At 38.5% G+C, this 18018-nt stretch overlaps 1 protein-coding gene across 1 annotated transcript in view; it reads right to left on the reverse strand.

Annotated features, from left to right (window-relative positions):
* dnah12 (dynein, axonemal, heavy chain 12) overlaps positions 1 to 18018 on the reverse strand; it is a 265038-nt gene that overhangs the window by 33981 nt on the left and 213039 nt on the right. Inside the window, exons 51-57 of the mRNA XM_048606726.1 lie at positions 16838 to 16985; positions 16122 to 16267; positions 13230 to 13444; positions 12190 to 12382; positions 8444 to 8636; positions 4603 to 4775; positions 1956 to 2096 (exon numbers count right to left, since the gene is read on the reverse strand). Of these exons, the coding sequence (XP_048462683.1) occupies positions 1956 to 2096; positions 4603 to 4775; positions 8444 to 8636; positions 12190 to 12382; positions 13230 to 13444; positions 16122 to 16267; positions 16838 to 16985 (1209 nt within the window). The remainder of the gene's footprint in view (positions 1 to 1955; positions 2097 to 4602; positions 4776 to 8443; positions 8637 to 12189; positions 12383 to 13229; positions 13445 to 16121; positions 16268 to 16837; positions 16986 to 18018) is intronic.

Here is an 18018-nt window from a genome sequence, read left to right on the forward strand (position 1 = left end):
TTACTCCTGGAACTATTTCGTATGTTCGTACAACTTTAATTCTGAGGCATCTTGGAACCATCACTGAGCACACCTCCAAATGACCATCATCCTGGTGTTAGGATTATCTATCCAGGAATTTACCTGGTCCTTTTTGGAATGACAGGGCTGCGCAGGAAACAGTAAGCCACAAATATGCAGATGACATTTTCTGGATCATATTACATAAATAAAACAGAGTGCTGGAGAAGCTCAACAGTTCTGGCAACATCTGTAGGGAGAGAAAAAGTTAAGGTTTTGAGTCCAAAATGACTCCTCATATTATTTGAATTCCTTGTGACCTACCAAGACAATGAAACTATCCCTTCTTGTTGTTTTGCCTGCAACTTTTGCCATGTTTGAGCTTGGCATCATTTTTCAAAACATCTCCAATGTCTGCCAGCTGAGTGACACTACAATTGCTTGTAATAGAATCACAGAATCTCTACAATGTGGAAGCAGGCCATTCAGCCTATTGGGTCCACACTGACCTTCCAAAGAACTTCCCAACCAGATCCCCCCACCCTAACCTATCCCTGTAACTCTACATATCCCATGGCTAATCCACCTATCCAGTATATCTCTGGACAATATGGACAATTTAGCAATTTCTCAACTATCTACTGTGTCTCAGCAAAACTATTTCAAAACAAATAATCAGTTCTCACGGGTACACGCACAACACTCAGCTCCACCATAGCATTGCTTCTCTTGACTATTCTATTCCTGTAAAGGAAGAACAGAAATTTCCTCAAACAAATATTGGGAAAACAAGCTATTACTGGTGCCACAAAATCCTTTCACTAGACATCAACTACTCCAACTGCCTTGCAACTGAGGCTGAGCAAGACTTTTCATAAGAGTTGAGCTTTCAGCCACATATTCAAGCCACCACAAAGACCAGCTATATCCACCTCTGTATCATCACTGGACTCCACTACTGCCTTCACTTACTCGTGTTATTTCCAGTCTTCACTATTCCAATTTACTCTTGGCCAGCCTTCTACATTCTACTGCATTCTGAAGAAGAGTCATACCGGAGTTTAAACACTAACTTTGTTTCTATCTCCACAGATGCTGCTAGACCTGCTGAGTTTCTCCAGCATTCTGTGTATTTGTTTCAGACTTCCAGCATCCATAGTATTTTGATTTTATCCGACTTTCTGTAAACTTGGAAGTCACCCAAAACTCTGCTGCCTGTGCCTCAACTCACATCAAATTCCATTCACCTGATACTCCTATGCTCACTGATCTACAATGGTTTTCAGTAATGCAGCACAGAAGTTTTAAAATTCTCATTCTAGTTTTCAAATGCCTCCATGACATTATCCCTTTCACCTGCATCCTTACAGCCATTCAGGATCTCTGTTCCTCCAATTCGGGCCTCTTGAGCATCCCAAATTTTAATCATCCACTTTTTGATGTTGTGCTTTGAGATGCCTAGGTCTTATGCTCTAGAATTCCCTCTATAAGCCTCTCCATCTCTCTTTTCTCTTTTAAGATGCTCCTTAAAACCTATCTCTTTGAACAACTGGTTAGTCATCTGCACTAATATTCCCCTCTTCCTCATCCAGCTACATTTAGATTTTCTAACAATTATTATCCAGAAGTATGATATCCACAAAAGTATTAGAATCCACCAAATCTCAAAATTATTTCCAGTCCTGAATGTAAATAGAAAAAGCACAGTTGTTTGTCCAAGCTACTCTTTGCTTCCAAGTAAAATGTAATATGGAATATTTTGTACATTTTTCACTGAAATCATTTTATATCAAAATTGTAAACAGCCACATAAAAGTGTTTATCCAACATCTTTCTATTTTAATAGATAATTATATGGATAGCATCAATATTTTTAATTGTTGTCAATAAAACACATTTCTTCAAAAATTAGTAATGGTGAGATAGTAGTTACTTATATAAAAATAGTTACTTACAAAAGCAGATTACAGCATAAAAGGAAGGAAAAGAGCAGCTTGTCCTTTTCAAATAGAGAGCGGCAAACATTGGAGTACAGATTATATGTGAAGTGATCATTCAGGTAACGAAGACGCTTCTCCAAGATTTTAGACTTATTACTAGTAAGGAAAACATAAGACCGTATATTATGAAACTGATTATTAAACTACGTTCTACAGTATAGATGTCTAAATGATTTGACTTAGTAGCACACATAGGATGGAAAAAGGCAAGTTCCTTTTAAACAAAAATAACATAAGGACAAAATTTTGGAATGCTTTAATTTGGGTCAAAAGACTAATAATTCCTAGAATTTTTGGTAAAGAGAATATTTTTGTTTATCTAGGGCCTTTGTAATCCACTGGGCAGAATAATTTACCAGTGATTTATCTTAATTTGCTTCTTTTTGGCAATAATACAGGATATTTCATTTTCTCAGTATTCAGTACAGTTTTTATACATTATTGCATTATCAAAACAAAACAAAAACAGAAAAATTTTGAATTTCAGAGGTCTATATCCAATATTTTAACTTGTCTTTTCTCTTTACAAATGTGAAGTGATGTTAAACATTTTTGTTTCAGATCTCCAGGATTTGCTATGTTTTTCATACATTTCACATTCTTTTTTTTTTACCAAATCTAAGCTTTCCATTTCAAAAACTAGATAGACTTCTGTTTCTCCCCCACTTAACCTACCAGTTCTGCTGAGTACAACACCATCTATCAATTCTTCCTTCTGGTGCACGCTCAATCAAAATATATTTTCCTACCTGTGATCTGCTTTCCATCCCTGTCTAGTCTCCCTTCACATTTGTTATGCCAATCTGCTTTGCCTGTGACTTTGGAATTATCCACCATAGAGTGAACATTACCAAGGTCTTTCAAAATTTCTATATTTGTTGCACTCAAGTAGCATATAAAGTAGGCGGAGCCAGAAAATGTGCCATCAAGCTAAATGCCAAATTTTACATTCTGTTTATATGTAACAGATCACATATGGACTATGGGTGTAATTTATGCACTATTATATGTGATCTACTACACTGTTTGGATTGTTATATTTCTTTTTATTACCTCTGAGCATTACTCTCTACAAACCAGTCAAATGTGATTGGTAAACTCAAATATGAGTTCTTTGTGAAAATGCAGCCCTTGAGTTTCACAAATAAAAAGTAAATGACTTAGGAAGATTCAGGAGATCTTTAAAAATGATGGATAGGATCTGGATATGGAAGTCTGGATCCCATTTTGGCAGGTCTTACTTTCAGGATGGGGAAAGTTCATTTGCTGTGAAACACACAGGAATGGTTTATGAACTGACTGGACATGAACTCATTGTGCAGGACAAGCAAATCTGATATCCAGTAAAGGCCACAACTGCATTTTGCATTCCATTATAAAATGATTCAGATGTAAATGCTATTTAAGTGCAGATATGTAAGTAAAATATTGTTATTTAAATCTCCTTTAAATTTTAAATAAAATTGCCTGCCTATGACTGGGAGAGTGAAAATAGCAGTTCCAGATTTTTCAACAGATGTTTGTTGACATAACCCTAAGGAAGATCACTGTAGCATATCTCTGTTTGACAGCTTCCACCAACTTTCTTTGTCACAGTGGAGGATCGTAAGTTCACAGTTTGATTGACAGCTGTAAGACATTATTAAGGGATTATTTGTCTTTGATGTGGTGTAATAAATATAAATGTTTGTTCTTAAAATTTAGTGTGTGAATGGAATTCAGTGTATTGAATGTGCTTTCTTTTTTCTATAATGTAGTGTGTAATAGATACTTCAGGCTTTATTTTATTTCATTTCAGCATGGCTTCTGAGATCTGCCTGTAGTGGGTATGAGGTAAGTTGGCATCACGGTGGAAAAGCAAAAGATAGTAGAGTCATAAGTTCAGGCTAAGTTGACATAGGACCTATAAGAAGGCATAGAGATGAGTAGAGGTGCATGGATTGGCATGAAGAGTATAAAGGGTCATTGGGCATGGGGTGGAAGGGTACAGATTGGCATGGAAGATATGAGGCACCATTGGGAGTGGATAGAGGGGCTTGGATTGGTATGAGTATGCTTAAAATGAGGCATGGGAAGTTCATGTGAGAGATGGAGGGCTAGAGGGCCTAATATTTAACCAGACAACCAGGACAAAGTCCAAGGATACCAAGGCAGGCCTTTTAACCAGCCTGCATTGACACTCAGCAGTCTCCCTGACCTATGTGTGGTACAGCAGATACAATTCTATCCCATACCCCCCAGAGTGACAGTTAGGGCAGCTTTTCTCTTACCGTTTGTTAAAATTACTTTGGCAGCCTCTTGTGAATATGAACTGACCTCCATGGTATACGAGGTGCAGAAATAAAACTGATAATCCATAAAGCCGGGTTCCTGTCTGGGATTTGACTTGACCTGCATTAACATCAGTGGGGATTTGCAAAATTCTAAAACATTCATTACATTTCCTTCCAATGTATGCCCACCTCTGCCCTCTCTTCTATCCTTTATGCATAAGCTGTACATCACCTGTTTCAAGAAGGGTGACTCCCAGTTCTTCATTGAATTGTGATTCTATGAAACAAAATAAAACAATTGAAATATCATACAATTCTGATATTCCTACCTGTCATGGATAGAATGGACATAGAGCATGACAAACCAGCTCAGGGAGTATTGATACATAGGGTCAATATTGGCCAGGTCTGCAATGCTGAAGAAAAGGATAGCAGAATGCTTAGCAATTGGTCTGTATCCTTCACGAGATTCTGCAATCTTCAGTTCAGTCCTTTCAGCGATCTAAAATAGATGATAAATAATATGAAGTGAATAAAATATATGAAGATTCTGGCAGTGATTGTACCAATAACTAACTATACCACTCACGCCTTCTTTGTGGAACAGGAAGTGCACATTTAATGATGAGTAATACAGCAGAATTACTTAATAATCTAATTGTAAAACCCATCCTGTAAATGGTGACCATAATATGATATGATTTAATTTAATGTTTGGCTTAACAGGGAAAAGCAAGATTCAAAGCCAAGATTTTAAATTTAAGTAGTCTTAGTGTCAATGAGTCATACAGCATGGGAACAAACTCTTCAGTCCAACTAGTTCACGCTGACTATGTTCCCAAACTACACTAGTCCCACTTGCCTGCGTTTGGCCCATTTTCCTCCAAACTGTTCCCAATCATGCACTTACGCAAATATTGCTTAAATGTTGTAACTATACCTGCATCTACCACTTCCTCTGGCAGTTCATTCCACACACAAACCATTCTCTGTGTAAAAAAAATTGCCCCTCAGGTCTTCTTTAAAACATTCTCCTCTCACCTTAAAAATATGCCCCCTAGTTTTGAACTTCACCACAGGGAAAGGACGCTTGCTATTCACCTTATCTATGCCCCTCATGATTTAATAAACCGATATAAGATCTCCCCTCAACCCTTTTCGCTCCAGTGAAATAAGTCCCAGACTATCCAACCTATTTTTGTAACACAAGCCCTCCATTCCCAGCAACATCCTGGTGAATCTTTTCTGAACCCTCTCCGATTTAGTAGTATCGTTCTATAGCAAAGCAACCAGAACAGAATAATTTGTATCCAAGTGCATAATAAAGGAAAATGACAAAATATCAGAGGAAGAAGGGAATCCGACAATAAATCCAAGATTTGATAGGGATAATCAAAATCAAGAAGGGTTTTGAACCACAGGCAACATGAAGAAATGTATTTTTACAGCAAGTTGTTACGTTATATAATGCATTTCCTGAAATGTTTGTGGAAGCAAATTCGATATAACAACATAACTTTCCAATGGAAACTGGATAAATATATGTGAAGGTCTCTCAGAAAACAGCAGAGATGTCGAAATATGGCTCTACCAAGGAGCTGGCAAGGGAAAAATGCTGAAAAATGCTCATCTCTTGTTGTACTGCATCAAACTGTGATATTATGAAAAGAAATTAAGAAATTATTTGTACTTGATGTAGATAAGTCTCCAGGACTTGACGCTATGCACATTAGAATATTAAAAGGAATTGGTGGGAAAATTAAGGGAGCAATGGCCATAATATCCTAAAACTCCAAAGATCTGGAAATTGTGCCCTTGGATAAGAAAATTGGAAATGTTATTATTATTTAAGACCGGAAGTTAGGAGAATCTAGAAAATGACATGCCTATCTGTTTAATGTTAGTTTTAAGGTATCATAATGAAGGATCATTTAAGCAAGCATGAGCATCAACATGGATTTATCATACTTGATTAAACTATCTAAAATTTTGGGGAGTGTATTTACAAAATAAACAGGGAGCCATGAATATTGTCTTAGAGACTTCCATAGACATCATGCAAAAGAAATTATTGCCAAAACATAGATCTCATAATGTAGGAGGTAACTGTGGAGTATAAACTGTTGAGTAGTTTGAATGTGAAAGAGTAGAGATAATTGGAATGTGACAAGTTCTGATCCTCAGGAATGTGTCCTGGTGTCCCAGTTTTCTACCATAAATATCAGTGACGTGGATGAAGGAATACAAGTTAAATATCCAAGTTTTTAGGTGTCACTAAATTCAAAGGAACAGTAAAATAGGAGCAGAAAGATACAAGGACAGATTTAAGGGAATGAAGAAGTATGTGGTAATTCACTTGGGACCAATAGTAAGGGGCTAGAAATTGTGAAGAAGCAAAGGATGTCAAGGTGCATAAATGATTCATAGGATACAGGTACAAGGAGTACTCAAATGTTAGCCTTTCTCCTAAGAGCACTGAAATACAAAAGGGACGAAGTTATGTTTAATTTGGAGAAACCTTTTGTCAGACATCATCTAGAGCACAGATTTTAGTTCTAGGTATCACATCTCAGGAAGGATACAGTATTGGGCTTGATGTGGTCAACTTGGTTTTAGAAAAGTTTTTGACAGTGTCCCATATGACAAATTGATCAGAAATGTAACATCCCAAATTAGACCCAAAACTGGCTCAGTGGCAGGCAATAAATAGGAACGGCCAACAGGTGCTCATGTGAGTCAAAGACCAGCTCCTATCAAGTTCCACAAGGTGCACTACTAGCTCCATTACTTTTCAATGCAGTTTAGACTAGATGTAAGAGGAGTGATTAATAAAGTTGCAGATGATAAAAATAAAGGTTGTTTGGATTATTGTGAAGAATAAAGGTATATACTGCAGAAAACTGTCAGTAGACTGTTTAGGTAGGCAGAAACATATCAAATTCAATTCAATCCAGTGGAATGTGAAGTCACGGATTTAGAGAGAACAAGGCAAGGGAATACACAATAAATGGGAGAATACTGATAAGTGTACAGGAATATAGGAACCTTGAAGTGGTTGTCTATACATCTCTGAAGATAGCAGGACAGGCAGATAAGATGGCTAAGGTGGCATTCAGATTAAGTCCTTTATTAGATGAGGCATAAAATGTTAGAAGAAGGGCATTAAGATAGAATTGTATAAAACATTAGGTAGACCACAGCAAAAGCACTGCATTACAGAAAGGATGGAATAGCATCAGCGAGAGTACAGAAGTGATTTATAGAATCCTACAGTGTGGAAACAGGCCCTTCAGCCCTCAGAGCATTCCACCCAGACCTATGCCCCTATAACCCACCTAATCTACACATCCCTGAACACTATGGGCAATTTAACATGGCCATACCACCTAGCCTGTACATCTCTGGACTGTTAGAGGAAACTCATGCAGATATAAGGAGAATGTGCAAACTCCACACAGACAGTCGGCCGAGGGTGGAATCAAACCAGGGCCCCTGGCATTGTGAGGCAGCAGTGCTAACCACTGAGCCATCTTGTCACCGAAATGATGATGATGTTGCCAGCAATGGAGAATTTTAGCAATGAAAGAAGATTGGATGGGATGGAATTGTTTCCTTTGGGACACAGAAGGCTTAAAGGAAATTTAATTGAAGTGTATAAAATTATGCAAGATCTCATAGAGAGAATAGGAAGGAAATACTTCCATTAGCAAAGAGTCAAAACCAAAGGTAATAGACTTAAAATAATTGGCAGTAAGATTCCAGGGGATTTGAGAAGAAATTTTTTATCCCAAAGGGTGGCAGGAGTCAGAAGCTCACTGCCAGAAGAAGTTGTAAAGGTGGAAGCTGTCTTAAAATTTAATAATATGTACTTGAACCTCCTACCAAGAGCTGGAAAGTGGCATTAGACTAGATAGCTCTTTCTTGTATGGCACAGGTAAGATGAGTCAAATAATTGCCTTCCCTAAGGTAAATTTGCTCAGTTCCTACATTTTGCTCCTCGTTCCACTTCTAAAAAACTGTTGACTAAACTGCCAGGTAACACGTAATGCAATGGAGCAAGATACAAAATTCACATGAAGGAAACAGGTTTCTCAAACAAAAATCCAAGTTACATCGATTTTCAAAACTGAGCATTGAATAAAGGTATTGAGAACTCTATCGGATTCCTACCTGCTGTTTCTTGCTGATCTCATTAGACATAATTTTGGCAGAGTCCAAGATTTTAATGGCACTCTCATCTTCCAGAATGTTTCCTTCAGAGCCCTCAAGGGTCTCAAGAATTTTATCTTCAATTTCCTTCAGCTGCTTCTTATTGGATGCAGACTGTAGTATTAGTGCATTCCGCTCTTCCTCCAGCTCAGGTCTGTTCAAGCACATGGAAAGCAATTTTTTGCGTAAAAAATTACTTTATTCGTAAAATTAAAACTGTTTCAAATAATGTTTATTTTTCCCTTTGTTCATTCACAGGATGAGGGCATCACTGGCTAGGCCAGCATTTATTGCCCATCCCAACACTTATGAGACAAGCATGTTGCTGTGGGTCTGGAGTCATATATTGGTCAGACTAGGTAAGGATAGCAGATTTCCCTTCCTTCAAGGGCATTAGGGAACCAGTGTGGTTTCCCTGCCCCCCCCAACAATTAGACTCTTAATTCCAAATATTTATTGAATTCAAATTCCACCATTTGCCATGGCGGGACTTGAACCCAGATCCCCAGAACATTACCTGGGTCTCTGGATTAACAGTCCAGTGATAATAGTACCAGGCCATTGCCTCCCCATGTGCTCTAATGATTGCTCAAAATTAAATTAAAAGCAAGTTATAGCAAAGGTAGAGGTCACATGACCACAGCAAGTCAGCTAGAATACAACGTACAATTGTATTTCCCCAAACATCCCTCTTTTCATTAAAAGAAATAAAAATTTGTATGCACTAGCATTTGTTGCCACAAGTTACCTAGGTTACCCAATGTCCATGGTCAACAAAGAAAAATATCATTCACAAACAAACTATGGTAATACGAGTCTGTCCCACTTGCTTCAGTTTCTGCACATACATTTCATCAAATATCTCTAAAATGTTCAGGTCTTTCAACTAAATATGTATAACTTGCTCTTGCCAGTTTTTCTGCTATCCTCTTGTTCCCTGACTGATGGGCCTTCCCTCGGGTCTGTTGATTCTGTGTGAGTGTTTGATCGGAACAAGACACTTCTTTTTAAGATTCAATGTTTCTGCTAGGTTGACAACTGCCAGAGTACATCTAGTTGTTATTGCTACAGTTTTCATTCAAGCAAGAGCTGTTTCTTATTCTGTATATCAATACTGCTCAATATACTTAGCAGTGAGCTTGCATAGGTATTAACACTCCTGGCAATAAATTAGGCAAGAAGTTTGCTAGGTTGTTCACAAATCCAACAAATCATCTCATTGCTTTCATATCTACTGCATCTTTGTTGGAGTTCTTGCCTGGTCAGGAACTAGATAAGTCCTTTCATGTCAGCTCATGACCTATGACCTCAGGCATCTTTAACTACACCTTTTTCTTCTTCTTCTGTTCTTTCTTTCTTATCACACTTTTTCTTCAATTGTTCATGATGATTGCCTCTTTAGCTTTCACTTGCAGGTGGGATGGTGGCTCAGTCATTAGCACTGCTGCCTCCCAGCCCAAGGGACCTGGGTTCAATTTTACCCTTAGGTGACTGTCTGTGTGGAGTTTGCATGTTCTCCCTGTGTGGGCTTCCTTCCACAGTCCAAAGATGTTTAGGTTATATTGATGGGCCATGCTAAATTGCCTATTGTGTCTGGGGACGTTAAGGCTAGTTTGAAGTGGGAGTGTGGGATGCTCTTTGGAGGGCTGGTATGGGTTGCATGGCCTTTTTCCACATTGTAAGGATTCTATGATTATCATTAGATGCTAGCTCCTCAAAGAAAGGCTCCTTGGCTCTTTCTTTCTTTCCATTTTATCGTACCTCCGATGTCATGGGGCTTTTATCTATATTAATACCTATATCTATATTAGTATCTTTCAGTCTGCATATGTGGGCAGATGCTGAATTGGTCTCACATTCTCATCTACTTTGAGATGTTTTTCACCTAGAAGACATTCAAGACCCATAACATCAGTCCATTTGTTCACCTGTTAATGGGTTGGTTGTGGCAAAATGCTGCAAGTTTCTTCTGGCACGTATCTGTCACCAATGCAAGCTTTAGGCTCACTTCAACTGAGAAAAATGGATTTTGCATAACATCTATTATCTGGAACTCCAAATCTTCAATCTTTCCATTTGGCTCTTGGCTTTGTTTGTCTTCTTGGGATTGTTTATCATTCCAACATATTCCAACATCAGCGTTACATTTGAAGGCTTTAGTTTTGGGTCACCACTTTTGTTCCTTCAAACAAGTCTGCAAATATGATGATGTTGTAAAAAGCACTGGTGTTTATCTGACACTTCTGATTTGCTTTATGCCTCATTAACCAGGCACTATGTCTTTATGGTTCCCTGCTCAGTCAGTTCTCCCACTTGCCATAGGTGGAAGTATATACCATTGTTGAGACTTCCTGGGATTCCTGGCGCTTATGCCATATTTAAAAGGCCGTTGTGCACTGGTCAAGCTCTTGGGAAATGGAGCTGACCTGCACAGTTCATGTCATTTGCCTTGGAGATGAGAGACAAGCATAAAATGGCACCCTACTTATCAGGCAGGGACATGGAAGAGATCCATCCTCCTACTCTAGGACTGGCAGAGTAAGCCAGCCTGATCCAAGCTTGCCACCAAGGTCTTAACTGTCTGGAGGAATGCTCAGAAATAAGATCTTCCAGGATATGTGTTTCCATCTTCCCTCTGTTACCACACTCTCACTTTCTCTCTCCCACTACACACCCCTCCCACAAAGGCTCATGACAGGTAGGCTGGTACATGGAGAATGACAATACCTATGGATGTGTAGCTGCTTGAAATGTCAGTGACTGATGTTAAAGATGTAGAGCCGGTAAACAGACTTTCACATCAGGAATTTGTGGGATCTAGTTTCTATCTATGAAGAATGGGAACCTGCATATTAATGAAATGAGATTAATTAATAGTGAGATGTTAATTCATGTTAACTCAGGCTGGATGGTTGGTTTGCAATGCAGAGTAATGCCAACAGCATGGGTTCAATTCCTGTACCAGTCGATGTTACCATGAGAGACTGTCCTTCTCAACCTCTCGCCTCACCTGAGGCATGGTGACCCTCAGGTTAGACCACCACCAGTCATCTCTCTCGAATGAGAGATCAGTCCTATGGTCCCCTGGGACTATAGTTACTTCACCTTTAATGAATGTAAATAGGCTTCTGGCAGCTTACGAGTGAATATCTTGTCTCACCATTCAATACTTGGTTGGGAAATGGGACTTCATGCACTTGGGTTGAAAAGTTCCTTGATGGACATCTCACCTGATGTTCCAATTTTCTCGACATGGCCCATATCTTTCAGGAGCTGGAAAGATTCTGCCCATTGCTTTTTCCTCTGAGAGTGGAAAAAAATTCAATTCTGTCTCATATCTCCTTTCATTTCTACAACAGCAGGGAGTGGAAAATTTTCAGTCATTCTGACTCCCCAGTCTAGTTTGAGCATGTGAAGAGAGAGGTCTTAGATACTACATCAGAAAGCTGTATTTGAGAAGTTACCATGCACAGATGTAAATAAAGAAACATTATAAACAAAAGGAGATGGAGAGTTAAGGAGGAAGGAACCATAGGGATGGAGTATATGTTCAGGCACACACAATCTGAGATACTCCAGACCAGTATCTCAATGTGCAAGTAAGAGTATTGTTGTAAAGAACAAGATAAAGCAGATACCTTGGATTGTTACTTCAGTAAATAAAATAGAATTTTTGAACAATACATATTCTAAATGGCTGAATATACCTCTCCTTAGCAACAACAATCCCCAACAGCTGATCCTCAAGTCCCTCAGGAGTGATCATAAAGTTAAGAAGGGAAACCTTTGTTGCCAGCTCTGGTAAGTAGTGTGGATTTCTCAGCTTCGTTGTTATATAGAGTCGGAAATCTTTTGAATATTCAATAATTATCTCACCGAGTTTGATAGAATCCACACCACCTGAAAACAAAGGAAAGAAAACCATTTCATAGTTTCACAAACAAGAAAACATTTTTCTAATAAACATCAACACCCCATGCAAAATATCAGCTCAAGCATAAAAATATTTTACAAACTTATTTTGAAGTGAACTTGTTTTTAAACATGATTTTCAAAAGATTCATTCTCAGATGAAGATCCAATATCAGCATTTATGATTCACCCTAGTTGCCATTGAAAATGGAAGTTGTAGGTCACCTTCTTGTAGGTTGAAGTCCATATGTTGAAAGTACTCCCATAATTCTGAGAGGTGAGGAATGGAAGGATTTTCACCTTGCAATGTTAAAGGAATATCCCTCATTGGAATATGTCAAAATTAGGAAGGTGATCTGCAGCATGTTCTGAAAACCACTTCTCATTACAATTTTCATCACCCCACGTGGATATATCATAGTCAGTGCATGTAAAGGAGACATTTATCATTGGTACTTGACTGAGATATTAGTTCCTCCATCATCAAAGCTATTTTTCATGCTTTCAAATACTGATACAATGGTGATCCAGTTTGTATTATACATGAGTTCACACTGAGACACATATGAACCAAACAGTTGCCAATTTTATTTGCATCAGCCCAGGTCATTCTGAACAAAGATATTTTGCCTTAGATAAGTAAAAGTAAAATTAATTCCTTCATGCGACAAGTGAAAGTGAAATATGAAACATGAAAATATAAAATGTAGAGTTACATGATTGAGAATGTTCAGTAAGAGTATATAATCACTTTATAATTCAAAGTGGAGGTGTAAAAATATTTGCATCAAATGTTAGGGTGACCATTTCTAAAATGGCAGTAGCAGTTAGATACCTTGTTTAAAAACCTGTTTGAGCAAAAGAGGCTCAAGTGATGGATCCAGTTCCTCACCAACATTTTCCAGTAGGAGAGGTGTGCCAAATTGGATGCAATTCTCTAGAGTTCGCATGTAATCCAAGTCTGTCAATTTAGCAATACTCAGTTTATTATCACGCTCAGAATTTCTCACCCATTTATTGGCTTGGCCTTGTGGATCAATCATTAATGGCCTGAAATCAGTACAATCACAATAACAATACAGTTAATCCTTTACAAAAGAAGCCAACTCAAATACTTTCCATAGGTCTAATATGCATCATTTTAACTTACATTTATTGGTTGCAAAATATGAATCTGTGGTGTTGATGTAGCCAGCAGAAATGAAAGGCCCTCAATGCAGTGGGAAGCCTGCACAGTGTGCTTAGAAGGGTGTTAAGTGTGAGTAACTTTGCCACTAGGCAGGTTCTAAAAAATAAACAGCCTCTCAGGCTGATTTGTGTCAAGTCCTGTCAATTTGGCATGCTTAGGTCAGTGAAATTTACAGAAGTATAGAAAATGGGAGAAGGAAAAGACCATTTAGCCCTTCAAGCTTGCTCCACCATTCAATATGATCATGGCTGATCATCCCACTCAGTGCCCTGTTCTCACTTTCTCCCTGTTCCCTTTAATCCCTTTAGCCTTAAGAACTATTTCTAACTCCTTCTTGAAAACAGTCAATGTTTTGGCCTTGGTGAAGAAGGGTCTAGGCCCGAAACATCAGTCTTCCTGCTCCTCTGATGCTGCTTGGCCTGCTGTGTTCATCCAGTTCTACACCTTGTTATCTCTAATGTTTTGGCCTTGACTGTTTTCTGTGTCAGTGGATTCCACAGGCTAAGCACTCTCTGGGTGAAGAAATTTCTTCTCATCTCAGTCCTAAATGGTCTACTCTGTATCCTTAAACTGTGAACCCTAGTTCTGGACTTCCCAGTCTTTGGGAACTTCCATTCTCCATTTACTCTGTCTAGCCCTGTTGGTATGCTAAAGGTTTCTACGAGATCTCCCAATATTCTTCTAATCTCAAGTGAATATAGTCCTAACTGATCTAGTCTCTCTGCATACATCAGTCCTGCCATCTCAGGAATCAGTCTGGTAAACAATCAGTTGCACTCCCTCCATAGCCAGAAAAGTCTTCCTCACATAAGGAAACCAAAACAGCACACAATACTCAGGTGTGGTCTCACCAAGGTCCTGTACTATCGCAGCCAGACATCCCTGCTCCCGTATTCAATCCCTCTCATAATAAAGGCCAACATACCATTTGACTTCTTCAACCCCTGCTGTGTGCTTACTTTCAGCGACTGGTGTGCAAGAACACACAGATCTAATTAAAATTTGCTTTTAGGTCATTACATTTATAAGTGCTTTATTGGTTCTCAAATAATGCTGCTTTAAATTGATGGAAACTTCATGGTCTAAAAAACTAGTTTGCTCCCATTTTCAGGTATGATGTTATGATTCAAGATAACACATACCTATCCCATTGAGGCAGACAACACACACATTTCATGCTGCCTCCTGACTTCAATGATTGTAGCATTCAGCTAATCCTGTGCTGCTAAGAGGTGTCTGAATGTTTAACAGATGGCCCTTTCCCAATCTATAATAATATAATAACCTTCCTTCCTGTTTCTGCTACCAAAGTGGATAACCTCACATTTATCCACATAATACTTTATCTGCCATGTATTTGCCTACTTACTGAACTAATCCGAATCACATTGTAGCATCTCTGCATCCTACTCACAGTTTACCCTGTCATCCAGCTTTGTGTCGTCTGCAAGCCTGGAGACATTGTACTTAGTTTCCTCATCTAGATCATACGTATATATTGTGATATACACTGTGGTGGTGGTCTCTATACATAAATCATTAACGTATATATACTGTGACTTACACAGTCTGAACTGAACTTACACTTAACTGTAACTGAGAGGTCATGGAGGCTCTGCTTGCCAGGAGACGTGACTTCATTATCTCATCTCTAAACAGAGAGAAGCAGGAGGAGCAGCATATGGCTTTGGCAGGTTAAAGTATTCCCAATGGTGTGGGAAACCATAAAATGCATGTGACCATGTCTAGACTATTGTGCTGACACCTGCTGACCTGGCAGCAGCCATAATATGGGAGCCCTCTTTCCCTCTCTGACATGTTGTCCATTTAGTGTCCTTATAGCCACGTCCTGCAACAGTCAGCAGCAGTTTCCTTACAATGAGTGAAATTCAACTTTAAAAGGGGCAGGACAACCTTAAGCAGTGCAGGCTACCTGAAACGTATGTTAGCTATGCAAGCTGCTGGGCCACCTGTTGAACATTCAGACATCACTTAGCAACACAGGCCTAGCTGAATGCTACAATCATTAAAGTGAGGAGCAGCATGAAATGTATGCGTTGTCTGCCTCAATGGCATAGGTATGTGTTATCTTGAATCACAACACCACATCTGAAAATGGGAGCTAACTAATTTTTTATACCATTTAGTTTCCATCAATTTAAAACAGCATTATTTGAAAACTGATAAAACATCCATAAATGTAAGAGCTAAAAGGAAATGTCAGGCATTATTCAATAGTGGCATGATTATTGTCGCAACAAATACTTCAGTCTGAAAACTTTGGAGCAGCTGCGTTTGTTGTTATAAACAGATTCTCCATCGTGGCCTGATGATCATATGGATCTGATAATCAACCTGAGTATAGGAACATATAAAAACAAAATAACATAAGAAACAGGAGCAGGAATGGAGGAGAAAAGGATCACAGCTCTCAAGCTTTTATTTAACAGGCTGATTTTATGAAACTACCAATGATTTTTGCTATACATTTCTAAGATTTACCTTTAGTGCATGACATAATGATGTATTTGCACTCACCATCTCCTGGAGTTACTAACAATCACACCATTATCAACTGAAAAGTTGTCTGTTGGCAATCCAGCAATATTCCATGCTCTAATTATTATCGGATCACCCAGAGTCTTACTGAGTGAGAAATCACCTGAAGATGGGATATTTTTAGACTGTGAACATAGGAAAAATGTTAATTAAGAAGAAAAATATAAATACATACACTACTAGCCTATTAGAAAGATAAAATCACAGCATTTATGCAAACAACTTCAAAATCAGAGAGGAGTGTAAACACGAAGGATGTTAATGCCGGGGAACAAAGAATTTCAATATTCTGTAAGCATTATCAGCATTAAATACTGATACAACACATTAAGATTTATATAATACTTTATGTAGCTTTATGGGTTGATTCTAAGCAGTGCACGTTCATCATGATTGGAAGACTGGGGAATGGGTGGTGGAGAATTCTCCCCAGCTTATGCAGCTCTGTGGCAACAAAATGGAAATTTCATTTTACCAAATAGCCAGCTTCACCTCTTCTCAAAACTGCTGCTCACTAACGAAGCAGTACAGTGGACACAGAGGTGAGTGAGCAAATAAATAACTGACAAAGTATCAACAAGGCATCTATAAATAGCAATATATAATCGAGATGTGGTTGGTGAAATTTCAAAAGCAAATATACTTCAGTATTTGGCGCCTCAACAAAGTGGCATGAAATATTCAAGTATGAATACCTTGCATATGTTGGTCCAATCAACAATACATTCATGACGAAAAGATGCAGTGAAAGCTCCAAGATAAGCAATGACACCTGCTGAAACTAACACATCCCCAGTCAAGGTATCATATATGTTTTGTAAATCATCTGCAGCCTTTGACCACCTAGAGGTTAACAAGATAGCATTTCAGCAATGATTTATATATTAAAATCAGTATATTTTCTGCACAGGTAAGTTAATTTAAATAAGGATTGGCAAATGTAATTACTAGATTCAAAGCAAACTTTCCAAAGACTCCAATTCATTTTTGATGACATCAGTTTTAATACTAAAATCAGGAAAAATCATAAAAAAGAGGTAAACTGGATCCAAAATTGGCTCACAAAAAGGGGCAAAGGGTCATGGTAGAGCGTTCATTTCGTAATTGGAAGCCTATCACTAGCAGTTTACTTTGGATTTGGTGCTGGAACTCTTGATGTTTATTATTTACATTAACAACTTGGGTATGAATGTAGAAGATATAATTAGTAAGCTTGAAGATGATATGAAAATTGGTGGTGTTAATACTGAGGTGGTTTCAGGCTACAGTCTGGTATTGCTCAACTGGTAAATTGGGCAGAGCAATGGCAGATGGAATTTAATCCCGATAAGTGTGGTGATGCATTTTGGGAAGTCTAATAAGGGAAGGAAATACACAATAAATGGTTGGTCCCTAGGAAGAACTGAGGAACAAAGGGACCTTGGTGCGTAAGTCCATAGGTGCATAATGGTATCAGCACAGGTAGACAGGGTGGTGAAGAAAGCATATGAGATGCTTGCATTCATTAGCTAGGGCATTGAGTCTAGAAGCAAAGAAATCTTGTTACAATTATATAAAACATTGGTTAGGCCACAGAGGGAATACTGTGTACAGTTCTGATCACCGCACCATCAGAAGGACATGATTGCACTGGAAAGTGCAGAAGAGGTTCACCAGGATGTTGCAAGGGATGCAAAGTCTCAATTATGAGGAGAGGTTAGATAGCTAGGTTTGTTTTCCCTGTAGCAGAGGATGTGTACGAAAGTGTACGAAATTATGAGTGGAGTAGAGTAGATCAGGAGAATCTCTTACTCATGGCAAATGTGTCTAAGACCAGATGATATAAGTTTAAGGTGAGGAGCAAGTGGTTTAGAGGAGATATGAAAAGTATTTTTTC

Source organism: Rhincodon typus, chromosome 16 (assembly GCF_021869965.1).
Source record: "Rhincodon typus isolate 14 chromosome 16, sRhiTyp1.1, whole genome shotgun sequence".
Classification (NCBI taxonomy): Eukaryota; Metazoa; Chordata; class Chondrichthyes; order Orectolobiformes; family Rhincodontidae; genus Rhincodon; species Rhincodon typus.